Below are 16,001 nucleotides of genomic sequence, written 5' to 3'. Positions count from 1 at the left end.
ACATATGTTGTTGTCTATAAATCACATTTCTATAAATCACAGTTTCATTTAGATAATAAAATGAATAAACAAAGCAAAATACGCTATGACTTAAATGAAGCTATTCAATATATTTTGGAGCCAGGTTCAGAGTCTAGAGCTTTCAGATTTTGAACTTAGTAGTGATGAAGAGGACGATAATAATCTATTTTTGGTTACCCATATAAATGATGAGATAAGTATATGTGAAGAAGAGCTATGTATGACTGCAGATATTATTTTGGAAGATGAAATTAATATTGAATTTACAACTCCAGATAAGCCAAATACAAATGAGAAAACTTCTTCATCCACATTACCAAAGTCAATAACTCATAATTATAAATGGTGTAATAAAAGACCACATATAAGAGACTACTTTTTCTGGTCGTGAATTTAGTCTTCCACCTAACAATGTTGATACTTTTACCCCATTGATATATTTCCAAATGTTTTGGAAAGATACTTTGTTTACCTTACTTGCTGAACAAACAAATCTTTACAGTGTTCAAATATCTTCTAAATCTGTTAATGTAACAGAAACTGAATTGAAGCAGTTTATTGCAATACAAATGTACATGTCTATTTTCAAATTGCCAGCATATTATATGTATTGGTCAACGGAGACGCGATATCCTAAAATAGCTGATCTCATGTCTTTGTCTCGATATAAAAAAATAAGAATTTTTACATGCAGCTGATAACTCAAGACTTAATGATCCAGTTAATAAACATAACAAAATTTATAAAATTCTACCTGTACTAGATCATGTTCGTCAAAATTGTCTTTCTATAGAACCAGAAACTGGGCACTCTATTGACGAGCAAATAATTCCAGCTAAAACTCGTTATAGTGGAATAAGGCAATACAATCCTAAAAAACCAGTGAAGTGGGGTTTCAAAAACTTTGTTCGTAGTGGAATTTCAGGAATTATATATGACTTTTTCTTATATACTGGTGCTGCAGCAATTGGCTCTGAAAAATGTAACGGCTCATATGTTGTGAAACGATTAATAGAATCCTTACCAAAGAATCAAAACTTTAAGCTCTGCTTTGATAATTGGTTTTGCAGTCTTGATTTATGTTTACATTTGAACATATTAGGCATTCTTACAACAGCAACAATTAGAAATGATAGAATGCAAGGGTGTTGTTTACCAACTGAAAGTGAAATGAGAAAAAAAGGAAGAGGAAGCCATGCATACAAATGTGATATTGATTCAGGAATAATAATCACCAGATGTTACGATAATAAATGTGTCAATTTATGCTCAACATATTGTGATCCAGATTCAATATCAGATGTTAAAAGATGGAATCGCACTGAAAAAAACTTTGTCAACATAAACTGTCCATTAGTAGTAAAAGAATATAACCAATGCATGGGAGGTGTAGATTTATGTGACATGTTGATTTCACTTATCGCACTAATATTAAAACCAAGCGGTGGTACATTAAAATATTGTTTCACTGCATTGACATTTGTAAAGTTAATGGTTGGTTGATTTACAGGCGTCATTGCAATAAATTAAATATTGCTAAAAAAAAACAGCTGACATTACTTCAGTTTACAACACAAATTGCATCTAGCTTGTCTTATGCAGAGAAACCCCTAGTGGCAGTTGGCAGGCAATCTAAAAGAATATTGTGTAAGGATGTGACACCACAAAAGCGAAAGAATTGAATTCCTTTACCAAATAAAGATATTCAGCTTGATTGTTTAAATCATTGGCCTGAACATCGTGAGAAAAAACTTAATTGTCGCCTATGTAAGGTTGGAACAGCAGAATTTTTTGCAAAAAATGCAACATTTGTTTATGTTTAAACAAAAAAAAACAATTGTTTTTATTCTTTTCATGTAAAGTAATTATTTTGATTTGTTTAAGGCTTCTTTATTGAAACATAATTTTTTTGTGATTTTTCCTTAACGGTTCATAACCGCCAAATGGCGGTCATTTGCCATTTGAAAACTACTAATGGTAGCAAAAAAAAAATTTCTGATTTGCAATTAATGATATAAAACTATGTTTTTTGCCAAAGGAATATTTTTTTATTCAATGTCTTCACATAGTGAACAATAAAGGGTTAAAAAAAAAAATAAACTCCCTTGCGGATTCTTCTTAAATTAGTACTAAAGCATTGCCTATCCCCCTAAATCATTGGATATCATAATGCTAACTAAAATATGCAATATATAACTAATATATATATACACACATATTCACATCAAGCCTCGGAATAGGGTCGGAACTGAAAATGCCGACCTAACTGCTGCCCTGAAAGTATTTAAGGTGGGCAATTTTTTGCCGACCTCAATTTTCTATGTTTTGTGGCTTGACCTTTGTATCAAATAATTTTTCCCGACCTGATACCTCAAAAAGATTGAGATCGGCAAACTATTGCCGACCTTATTTTTCTTAAGTCCGAGGGTTGATATATGTATATATATATATATATATATATATATATATATATATATATATATATATATATATATATATATATATATATATTTATTTATACATATATTTCCATACATATATATATATATATATATATATATATATTTATATTTATTTATACATATATATCAACCCTCGGTGTATGTATATATATATATATATATATATATATATATATATATATATATATATATATATATATATACCAGGTCTATAAGCATGAAGTGAGCGTCGAGATACAAATGTATTGATAGAGAACATTTGTTGTGAACGGGCCTTAACTTTTTTTCGTTTTTGTTGCTGTAGCATATTATCAGAACATTGTTTAGTCGAACATTGAGTAAATCTTTTAAACAAGATGCCATATTTTTAATGTCATCAAATTGTAAGATCTGTACCCAAATGGTGACTAGGAAAGCACTAATTTTTTGTTTTTTCATTTAAAGAAAAGTGCTGCAGAATCGCATCAAATTATTTTTGTTGAAGCTTATGGTAACCATGCTCTGTAGGAAGCAACATGCAAAAGATGGTTTCAACGGCTCAGAGATAATGATTTAGATGTGCGAAATAAAGAACGTGGAAGACCACCAAAAAAGTTTGAAGACACAAGAATCCAATACTGGATTAAGATGACACTTTAAGTCAAAAACAAATGGCAGAAATTTTAAATGCTTCACAACCAGCAATTTCTGACCGTTTAAAAGCTATGGGAAAGATTCAAAAGTGCGGGAAATGGGTGCCACATGAATTGAATGACAGGCAGATGGAAAAGCGTAAATATTTCATATGAATTGTTGCTGTTACGACACGAAAGGAAGTTAGTATTGCATCGAATTGTAACTGGTGATGAAAAATGGATTTATTTTAAGAATCCCAAACGCAATAGGTCATGTGTAAATCCAGGAGAATCATCATCATTGACTGCAAAGCCTGATTGGTTCAGAAAAAAGATAATTCTCTGTGTTTGGTGGGACCAAAAGGGAGTGGTGTATCATGAACTTCTAAAACCTGGCGAAAATTGATACCCACGCTACCGACAACAAATGGTCAATTTGAACCATGCATTAATTAAAAAAAATGACCAGAATGGGCCAGAAGACACGGAAAGGTAATTTTGTTGCATGCTCCGAGTCATGCAGCAAAAGCGGTCAAGGAAACGATAACATCACTTGGCTGGGTAGAGTTACCTCACCCGCCGTATTTACCGGACTTAGTTTCTTCCGACTACCATTCGTTTTCATTGATAGAACACGCATTGAATGAGCAACACTTCAATTCCTACGAAAAAGTCAAAAAATGGGTCTACGAATGGTTTACCTTAAAAAACGAACAGTTTATTGGCGTGGTATCCACAAGTTGCCAGAAAGGTGATTAAAATGTGTAGAAAGCAATGGCAAATACTTTAAATAAAATATTTTTTACTTTTAACTTAATTTTTTCACTTTTATAATAGTGTTTTGTTTTGGAAAAAAAGCGCTCATTTCATACTTAAAGATCTGGTATATATACACACATACACACACACACAAATATATATATATATATATATATATATATATATATATATATATATATATACATACATACATACATATATATATATATATATATATATATATATATATATATATATATATATATATATATATATATATATATAGATATATATATAGATATATATATAGATATATATATATACACATACACACAGTGAACTCCTGATAACTCAAACCTCTAGAAGACCAAAAAAGAAGTTTGAGTTAGCGAATAATTTATTTATCTGGAGCATAAACCATAAATAAGGGTTTCACAAGACTTAAACAGTTACTAAAAGTTTGTTGGTTATGTGACGTCTTGGTTATGTGGCGTTTAGATCAGTTTCGTTTTAAGCAATGTGTAGTGTAGACGCTCCAGTTTTATAACAAGGTGTTCAAGTGACTGTTACTGCTGAACGGTACCAAGACATGATTCGAAATTTTCTTGTGCCTGAAATGGAAGAACAAGGTTTAGAGGACTAGCGGTTTCAGCAAGATGGGGCCACAGCACACACAGCGCGTTCAACAATTCAATTATTGAATGACGTTTTTTCACGAAGACTAATTTCGCGAAATGGCGATTTAGCATGGCCAGCTAGATCTCCGGATTTAACAGAACCAGACTTTTTCAAATTGGGGTTTTTTAAAATTAAAAGTTTATGTGAATAAGCCCTAAACAATTAAACATCTTAAAGACAATATTCGTCCTGAAATTGAGGAAATTTACCCTGAAATGTTACAGGATGTCATGAAAAATGCCTTAAAAAGAGCCGAGAGTTGCATAGCGAATTTTAACTGATATAATTTTTCCAATCATAACCAAAAAAATGTAAAGCCTAAATAAACTTTTTATGAGAACTAAACTTACTTATCTTTTCTTTGAACCAAGTTATAGGAAATCAAAATGGTAGCGGGACTTTTGCCCCACCCTGTGTATATATGTATGTATATATATATATATATATATATATTAACACAAAAAAAATTTATTTCACATTTTTTTGTTTTTTAAAAACTCTAAAATTGATAATCCAGATTTAGAAAATGACGTGGCCAACAAGAACTCTATACTTATTAAGGATTTAACGAAGAAAATATTTTTTTTGTATTTATTATATTTTTAATTTTTTTATAGTCTTTTGATTGAAACTACAAAATAATTTACTATTATCATTATGATTTATTTTGTATACTTACACCTGCTATTAAAAATTTTCGCATATATTTTGCTTACTTAAAACTTAAAACAAACGCTAAAATGATGTTAGATAAAAATCTTTAAAAGATTTTTGTTATTTTATGTGGTTCTAATTTAACTAAAAATACTGGTTGCTACTTTTAGCTTATTTTAACTAATTCAATGATTGTTAATGTTTTTTAATAACCAAAATAAAAATATTATATAAAACATAAAAAAAATATGTTTAATACAAACATGATGTATTGTTTATTTTGTGAATTATACATATATACAATTATACATATACATATATCTTGTTTATCAACAAATATTACTTCAGGTGAAGACACGCATAACTCAATTCCAAACCACGATGCAGATTTTATGTATGTCATAATTAATTAAACTTTAAATTTATTAATTAATAATTTGCTATAGCTTAAAGAAAAAATTTATCAATCAATAATTTATTATAAGTTTTCTTTCAAGTTGTTTAGAATATCTGAAAAATCTCCTAACAAAAAGCAACCAAAAAATAAATAAAAATAGGAATTACAAGCAGTGTCCGCGCAGCTAAAAGTAGTAAAAAACATCCCAGATCATGTGAGACGAGTTTATTTATTTTCTAATAAAAGTGCAGCATCTATTGTTTATGGTTTATTATTATTGTATATGTGTGTTATTGTATATGGCTTAAGAGAAAAAAAGTTTAGATTTGAAAAAAGAAAGTAAAAACAAGGATTATTACAGTTATAGACAATACTCTGTTGACCGCTGTGATAAAGTTGTGCTTCCCATATGCCACAGCATCTTAAATTTGTTCATAAAGTATGTCTCTATTTGCTTGAAAATCATATGTTAAATTTATTAAAAACGTTAATAATTGATCATATTACTATAAAAATAAATTTTATTATAATATCATATGCAGCAACCATGTATTTTTTTAATTCAAAATTATCTAACTATAAACTCGACGGGTGAAAGCCCAAAAGAAACATGTCCATATTTTACATTTTCAAAAAAAGTTTCGAAAAGGTTTGAAAAGTTTGAATTTATTTTACTAACTCGTTTTACCAAAAAAGTGGATATATGTTTAATCTAACGATATTTATTTATATTTATGTCATAATGTAAATACTATACAAGTAACTTAATTTTAATTTTAAAGTATTTTATTCTATTTTACCTTTAACAAATTCGCTGGAAAAAGACAAAGAATTATAAGTTCACCCAAAAAGTATACGGCTTTCCGACTCACCTCAAAACTCAAGCTGGTATTCAAAAATCATTTATTTATGAATCATATATAGATCAATTAAAAAAAGCTGTAGATTAGCCTACCAATAATCAAAATGATTGTGTCACAGATTCAGACAATGAATCATCTTTAAATGGGGATGAACTTTTTTCTGATGGAACAGATAAAAGTTCATCAGATGGCTATGCAACACCTGTACATGAATCAGATAAAAATACATTTGCAGTAAACATCAAAAAAAATTTTTAATTATTTACTGAATAAATGACTGGTTCTAATAGTGGGTGTAAACCTAAATCAGTTTACTCAATAGTTAAAGATGTTGGAAGATTTTTAATAGAAGTTGGTGCTACTGATGATGTAAGAATTGGTTTTGAAAAAAGACTCGATTCAATTGAAAGCAAATATATTCAACAGGCTGAAGAATACAAAAGCAGGCTCAATTAGAAAATATTTAAATTCTTATAGATGCATATATATGTATTTCATATATATATGTAATATATATAACATAATGTGTTAAGGAGTTTGATACAGAAAACAAATCTGCAAAAATAGATATATCTTGAAACAAATGGACAAAAGAAGTCATTTATTAAGGAGAGTGTACTAATTGAAAGTGACATTGATAAAATAACTTAAGAAAATGTTAAAAAACTTGGGATTAAAGAATTTACATTCACTCGAATAAGAACACGCATAATGTATGACAAATACGAAAAAGAACTTTTTTTGTGTTTTTATAATCTAAATTCTCAAGTTTAAAATGTATGTAGTAAATAATTATTTAAAATTAAATTTATTATTTAAAATATTTAAAACAGCTCTCTTTGTTGTAAAAACTTGTTAAATAAATATTAGAATAAAAAGTATTTAGTTGCGTTTTTTAGTATCTGTGTTTGTGAGCTAGTGAGGGAGAAAATTTTATGATGCTAGAGAACTATTCTAACAAGCTTTAAAATTATCACTGATAATAATTATGCTATTTCAGATCCTTTAGGGGCTGTTCAAATAATATGCAATAGTCTTAGGGGGTAGGGGTTATTAGAAAGTGTCACCAAATATTTTACAGGGAAAGAAGGCGGTTAGCTAAATGGACAAAAAAACTTTTAATTTATATTCTTATCAATATTAGAAATTATGTTGCAAAAAATTGCAAACTGATATATTTTATTATTTAATAATGTCCACCACATTTGGGAGCAGGGAGGGGGAAGGGTTGATAAAAATGTCACAAAAGTCTTATGAAGTTAAAGAGTCTTAAAAAAACATTATTTGAACTGCCTTATTAGTAATTCAAATAAACTACAATAAGATAATTAACTTAAATAATCTTAAATAATTAAAAAAAAAAATATTTAAGACTTCATTCTTAATTAAACATAATAGATTTTAAAAATTGCTTTAAGGTTTTTTTACAAAACTACAGAAGAAAATAGAAGTAGGAGAATTCAAACTTACAGATTTTACAACTTCTACAAAATCAAAGCAGCTATACCTGTTCCAAATATTAGGACTTGCTTCATGTATATCTACTTTCCTGTTTCTTGTACACAATTATGATTTCCAATTATCTTTGTTAAACTTATCAACTAAGAAGAAATCTTGCTATATAATAAATTAATTTTGAAAATTATAAAAATAAATTAATTAAGAAAATTATAAAAATTTAATTGGCTAAACTATTTAAGATGCGATTGATAGCAACATACATTTCTTCTTGTATTTTACATAATGTTAATTTATAATTTCTCCTGTATTTTTAAGACATTTGTTAATAATTTTATTACTTTTTTATTACATAAATACTATAATAACTTATATTATTTATATTTACCTTTTTTACATGGTTAATTATTTAAAACTAGTTATTAATAATAAATTGTTTAAACTTAAAATTAATTGGAACGAAATGTTGTTTATTTATATTATATTTTTCTTTATATTATATTAAATGTTGTTTATAGTTTATTAAAATAGTTGCACCTTATTATTTTGACATAAATGTACAGAAAAATCAATGTCATCAACCTCACACCTCTGATTGATAATAAACAATCTTTTTATCAATACTTTACTTCCATGATCTTTTCTAAGCACAATATATATATATATATATATATATATATATATATATATATATATATATATATATATATATATATATATATATATATATATATATATATATATATATATGTGTATATATATATATATATATATATATATATATATATATATATATATATATATATATATATACATATATGTATATATATATATATATATATATATATATATATATATATGTATATATATATATGTATATATATGTATATATATGTATATATATACATATATATATATATATATATATATATATATATATATATATATATATATATATATATGTATGTATATAATGTATACATTTAAATATATTTATATAGAAACATATATATTATTTCTAAACGCCAACAAAATATTTCTTAAAAGATTCTTATCACAACATATCAAAATTTACGTCAACATTCCATGTTGGAGGATAAACAGATGCCAAAACTAATTAAGTTTTATTGCTTTGTAAAAAAACCACCAAAACTCAACTTTATAGATTGGAATATATGGATTATTTTTTATTTTTTATTTTTGTATATATGTTGTATACTGTTTTTATTATGTATACTGTAATACTGTATTTATTTTTAAGTATCAACGGATATAGAAAGAACACGCAAGAAGTAATACAAGCATCGACTGATTTAGGGAAAACACTAGGAGTTAATAACACATCAAAGGGATTGGGTTGGGGCACAGGTTAGGGTTACGTTCAGTGATCCTAGGTTAGGTGTGTCATATAACTTATGGATTAGGTTTGTGCCTGCATTCTTTTAAATTAAAGAAAGAAATTTTGATTGGACTTAATAAGCTATGGTCGCATTACGATCAGGGAGGTACAATACCCAAACAGTGCAAGCAAGAATGATGTTTAAGGAAATCCGGACGGCTTGCTCCAACATGACGTAAACAAGGCGAACCCACGCCAATTGTATATCATCTTTAATATGTGGTTCTTGCACGGAATCCCAGAAGTGGAAAATAGGTGCTGAACTTGCATAAGAGTGACGAGAAGCATCTAACGTCAAACTACCGACCTGAGACGATCGGCAATATGCTAAATAGGGTGTCCGCTAAAACCTGGGACATACTGATCACAAAAACCTTAAACTCCATGTGAGACAGAGAGCATTCGTTCCGCTGAATGGGTGCTTTGAGAATGTAAAAACCATTCAATGCATTCTAAAATTATGCAAATAAAATTTTGCAATTGTTGATCTGGCAAAAGGGTTTGAAACGATTTTGCACGACTTGATAGAGAAAGTATTGTTAGGGAAAGGCATGCGGCGAAGTGTGATAAAAGTGGTAGACAGCTTATGTGCGGGAGCTGTAACGAGCATTACGGTTTTGAAAACGAATACTTGACCTTTATGTATAAATTCGGAGGTGAAGCAGGGTTACCTGCTGTCTCCCTTACTGTTCAATCTAGTAATAGATCAACTAGCTGAGAGATTAAAAGCAACTGGCTGCGGTCTTGAGCTAGAAGGTCACGTCAATTCTTTCATGGCTTTTGATGACTACGTGTTGTTAACAAGTGAGTTTTTGGTTGAAATGAATGTGTTAATGAAAGTGTGCAATACCATAAATGCCCTTACGAAAATGCATAAATGTTGGAAAGTTAATAACCAGGATGTTGAAATCCTATCAGTGACATACGAAAATGTTGGAAAATATCTAGGGGAAATAATTGACCCAGCTAGTAAGATTGCTCTTCTGATTGAGGAATAGAAACTTTGCCTAACCAGGCTAAGGGAGTATAATAAGCTCAAACCTGATCAAAAAGAGGTGCTGAAAGAAGTATATTGTGCCTGAGGAAACTATATTCTCTGAATTTCCGGATGCGAAATCAGTGAGCTTCATAGGTTTGTGAGGGGATGGATAAATTTGTGAGGGGATGGATAAAATTTGAGAGGAGATGGATAATATGAGAGGGGATGGGAAAATTTGTGAGGGGATGGATAATATGTGGAGGGGATGGAATGGGACAATTTGTGTGGGGATGGATAAAATCCATCATTCACTCCACATGGTGTGCAATAGTGAATGGATACCTTCGAGCTAAAGCTTAGGAATTCCTGATATAGTGTAATTCCTAAGCTTTTAAATATGAGAGCGGCAAAAATAATGGTCAACTTATTGTCGGAGCCCGCATTGTGCAGTCAAATAGGGTTTAGTGGAAAAGGGCCCGATTAACAGGCATAGAACTATTGCCGCCAGGAAGGAATGTAAGGTAAAGAGGGTGAAAAAAATTTGCAATCAAACCAATATAGTCGCCCTAAAGACTATAGCAGAGTCCTTGGTGAACCGGCACTGTTTATTGGAAAGAGACTGGTAACAAAATTCTAGTTCAAAAGGCAGTGGCAGGAGTGACTTCAATAAAGATCATTCTGTCAAGAGGCATATCCAACCAGACTTTAAAAAATTTTTGGTGCTGTGGTTTAACGGCAGAAACTGATATCAAGGCTGGAAGTCCTACCAGCCACATGTATTCTTAAAACGTCATAACTTGCTTTGAAATAAACTTGCCAAAGAGGTAACACTTAATGGTGGGCAAAGCAGGCGCGTGTAGCGCGGGAGGATGCGTCTCTCTGGGAGTGGCAGGCATTACAAGCCCGATATTGTTGAAAAGGATGTCATATGGCATGTTCGAGTACAAGAAATTGGAAAGACACCTAGTCAATACGAAGTCGCTAAATACAGGGCACTCAGGCTGGATAGGAGCTGGACTCAATAAAAAGAGGATAAAATCTCTTGTCCATGCGATCCTTTGAAGCGATCAGTGTCTATACATATATGTATATATATATATATATATATATATATATATATATATATATATATATATATATATATATCAATCATTATTTTTTTAAGTTTTGAACTTGTGATAGGCGTATACTAATGTAAAAGAGTTGTATACAAAATTATATACAAAAGTAATGCTCAACGTACATAAAACTTACATATATCTCATTAAAAAACTGCTAACTATGTTTTTACATAATTAAGTCATTTATTTCAAGTGGCAGCCTAAATTAAAAAAATAGAGACTTAACAGGATAATTCAACCTAAGCCCTGAAAATGTATGTTGTTATTTGTTTATTTATAAAGTTTTTTTTGATTTTATTTTATTCTAATTTTTCAATATCAAATTTTATATAATCTTTATTTAAAGAATAATTAAAATATGGAAAACTTTAAGAATGAAAGAAATATTTAAGTCCGATTTAATCATATTGGCATATTAATTGCAAGTTTAATGTTTAAATGATCTTGCAACAATTTTTTTTGTTCATTAAAATACGTTGTGAACAACTGTTTATGAAAATTACTAATGCAATAAATATTTTTAAGAAAAGAAAAATGAAATTGATCATGTTGGCAAAATTGAAACATCTGCTAAAGATAGATATTATACAAAGCAATGTTAGAGTATTTTAATATTATTGGTTTAATTATATATTTTAACGTTTGTTTTTTAGATACATTTAGCTGAAACTAAAATTGCAAAAAACTATTAAAATAAGTTTCAATATGTATATATATATCTATATATATATCTATATATATATATATATATATATATATATATATATATATATATATATATATATATATATATATATATATATATATACATATATGTATATATATCTATATACATATATATATATATATATATATATATATATATATATATATATATATACATATATATATGTATATATGTATATATATATATATATATATATTTATATATATATATACATATATATATATATGTATATATGTGTATATATATATATATACATATATATATGTATATATGTATATATGTATATATATATATATATATATATATTCTTATATATATATGTATATATATATACATATATGTATATATATATATGTATATATGTATATATATATATATATATATGTATGTATATGTTATATATATATACGTATATATATATATATATATATATATATATATATATATATATATATATATATATATATATATATATATATATATATATAATTATGTATGTATGATTATATAAAATAATGAATCAGTATATTATAAATATATATATTTGTTCTTTAATTTTTGCGGCGACTAACTATATCAAAAACTACTATCAAATTTAGAGTGTATAAATATAAATAAATATATATATATATATATCTATATAAATGCATAACATGGGGCCACTAAAAATTTACACAAAACTTGAACGTTGAAGACTTGGGAACAAGCTAAAATATTTCTGCAGTTTAAAGTCAAATATTTTCACTCGAAAATCTCAATTCATAATCTGATACTGTTTATTTATTTAATTTGAAATTTGCAATTATATTTAGAAAACAAAACAAAGATGAAATAAAAGCTTTTGATGAGAGTTAAAAGCCGCTCTTAGTTAACGTAGGCAGGGGAGCAGAATTTCAACCTGCTGTGATTTATATAACTGATGAAATTGAATTAGTTATTGATGCCGATGAGATTGAAATGGCAACATCAAATTCAATCAATAAGAAACAGCCTCTCAAAGCGCCGTTGGAACCGGCTGTAATAGAGGCGGACCTGGGAAGACAGGTTGCGAAATTATATCTCGCATCGCTACGTTAAAGCGATTGCAGAAACGCAGCTGATCAGACGGTATGCATACTCAAAACGTCTCAACTTGCTTTGAGAAAACTTGCCTAAGAGCTAAACTTTAATTGTGCGCCAAGCAGGCGTGTGTGGAGAGGATGTGTCTTTCTGGGGAAGGCAGGCATTACAAGCTTGATATTGTTGTAAAGGACAGTGTGGACATGGCAATGATAAGGCATGTCGTACGAGAAATCGGAAAGACAACTAAGTCAATGCGAAGATGCAAAAGTCGCTAAATACGAGCCAGTCTGGTTGGATACGAGTTAAGACTCAAGAACTTGAGGGGATTAACGGTGCTGAGGAGATATCGGTTGTAGGAATTGCAGTAAGGGCGATTGGAACAATTACGCGTTAAACCCAGCGGATACTTAGCAAGTTGAAATTGGCAAAGGTCGGAAAACCGTTACAAATAATTGCATGTAACGTAAGCACCCAAATTATAAGGCGACATCTTTAGGGGATTGAGAAAATTGCGGTGAGTACCCGAAGTAGCTGGGATAATGATGCACAAGTTAGTTGTGCAACTTTCTCTTGCACATATGACTGTTGAGCAAATAGCCCGATAAGTGCATCTCAAGAAGGTCAAGGCAATTATCAGCGAGGATAATGCAAGCTGTCTCTCCAGACGACTTAAAAATGGTGGTGGCGGTGGATAAAACACCTGGTATAATGTGTGAAGGGTTACATCGAGTACAGAGATAGCGAACTAATAGTTGGATCCGACGCCGCTGTTGAGTCTGTTTTTAACCGCTAGTCAACTCTTGTAGGTTATTGTCTTCGGCAGGCCTTGGACTGCTTTATGCCGACCAACAGTCTGTTGTTGTCGACAAACATGACGATTTGCAAAAGAAACTCAGGCTATGCTACTTAGATGAGGATAAAATCACTTTTATATATATATATATATATATATATATATATATATATATATATATATATATATATATATATATATATATATCAATCATTATTTTTATAAGTTTTGAACTTGTGATACGCGTATACTATGTGAAAGAGTTATATACAAAATTATATACAAAAATTATATACAAAAACAATACTCAATTTACATAAAATTTACATATATCTCATTAAAAAATAGTTAGATATGTTTTTAAATAATTAACTCATTTATTTTAAGTGGTAGCTAAAATATAGTTTTAAAATATAGTTTTTAGTGGTAGTAAAATATAGACTTAACAGGATAATTCAACCTAAGCCATGAAACTGTAAGTTATCATTTGGTTATTTATAAAGTATTTTTCGAAATTTTTAAAGTGCTTCATTTAAAGAATATAATTGAAAATGGAAAATTTTAAGAATACTAGCAATACTAATGTCCGATTTAATCATATTGACATTTTAATTTCAAGTTTAATGATTGAATGATCATGCAACAATTTCATTTTGGTTTATTTAAATAAGTTGTGAACAACTGTTTATGACAATTACTTAAACAATAAATATTGAAATAAAAGAAAAAGCAACTTGATCATGTTGGCAAAATTTAAACATCTGGTAAACTGGAGATGAACTAACTATATCAAAAACTACTACTAAGTTAAGATAATGTATGTAAATATATATATATAGATATATTAATATTTATATATCTTGAATATATATATATATATAAATATATCTATATATGAATATATATATGTGCATAACACGGGGTAACAAAAAGTCTGCACAAAATTCGAACGTTTAAAACTCGCAAACAAATTCGAATATTTAGGCAGTTTATAGTGAATCATATTTTCTTGAAAATCTTTTTTTATTATCTGATACTGATTCATTTAAATAATTCGAAATTTGCAAATAAAATTATGTGAAGAAAATGGAAAAAATTAATGAAAACGAAAAACGATAGCTCATTGGATACTTCTGTTTAGGTAACCTAGACTAAGGGAAAACATTTACAGTGCATTTATTTAAGCAAATGACAGTTGCATTTTTAATTTGCACTTTATATTATTAAAAAAGCTGACGATAATATTACCTTAATAAGGAAGTCGCGAAGCGGCAGAAAACCGTTTAAAGTATACATAGAAAATTTTTTTTTACTTTTTATGACAAATTAACCACCTGATAGAAATAGAAACATTTAATTAAGTTACGAGATTTCAGTCTTGATTGCTTTTATAGCTCGCTTGAAAGCTTTTTTTGCTCGCTTCGAAAGCTTTTTTGCTCGCTTGAAAGCTTTTATGCTCGCTTACGATTAAAATTTGCTATACGCTGTTGATCATGAATCACTTTCAGCTTAAAGATCATATATTATTGTTATCCTTTTTTATTTCATTAGTTCTGAAACAATAATATAATTTGAATGACAATCAAAAGCAATTCTTTTAAGTGCAAATTTCATAGCCTCGTGTTATATATACTTATAAAAACATTTAAATTTTTATTTTGATTTTATAATACATTCATACAATGTAAATAAGTATCTGTCAAATCTAAATTAAAAATTATTACTTTTGTTATTATAAACTAAAATACAGTTTCATATACCGATAACTTACTACTATATAATATCAAAAAATTGCCTCTTTTTCTGGCTTAATAAATAAACATAGATAATTATTCATAAATGATCATAGATAATTAAGTTAATTGTTTAAAAGTTGCAATTTAACCAACTAATAAGTATTATTTTAACAGGATAGTTTAACTTAAACAAATAAGCTGTAAATTTTTTTTCTGGTTTATATTTTTAAAGTAAAAACTTTACTTTTCATATTATGTGATAAAAAAATATAAAATTG

The 16,001-nt window shown here is 28.3% G+C and overlaps 1 protein-coding gene across 1 annotated transcript; it reads left to right on the top strand.

The window, feature by feature from the left end:
- The first annotated feature begins 467 nt into the window (after positions 1-467).
- On the top strand, positions 468-1,524 carry LOC136074271 (piggyBac transposable element-derived protein 3-like). Its single transcript, XM_065786576.1, has 2 exons — positions 468-592; positions 729-1,524. The coding sequence occupies exons 1-2, from the start codon at positions 468-470 to the stop codon at positions 1,522-1,524; spliced, it is 921 nt and encodes a 306-aa protein (XP_065642648.1).
- The last annotated feature ends 14,477 nt before the right edge of the window (positions 1,525-16,001 follow it).

Source organism: Hydra vulgaris, chromosome 01 (genome assembly GCF_038396675.1).
Source record: "Hydra vulgaris chromosome 01, alternate assembly HydraT2T_AEP".
NCBI classification, from domain to species: Eukaryota; Metazoa; Cnidaria; class Hydrozoa; order Anthoathecata; family Hydridae; genus Hydra; species Hydra vulgaris.
Note: the sequence above shows the minus strand (reverse complement) of the source record. Positions and strands in the feature narration are given on the sequence as shown.

Excerpts from the sequence above, each read along its gene's own strand:
- LOC136074271 (XM_065786576.1), top strand. The coding sequence starts at position 468 with ATGTTTTGGAAAGATACTTTGTTTACCTTACTTGCTGAACAAACAAAT. Across the intron at positions 593-728 it reads CAGTTTATTGCAATACAAAT|ACTTAATGATCCAGTTAATA; the intron begins GTACATGTCTAT and ends TGATAACTCAAG.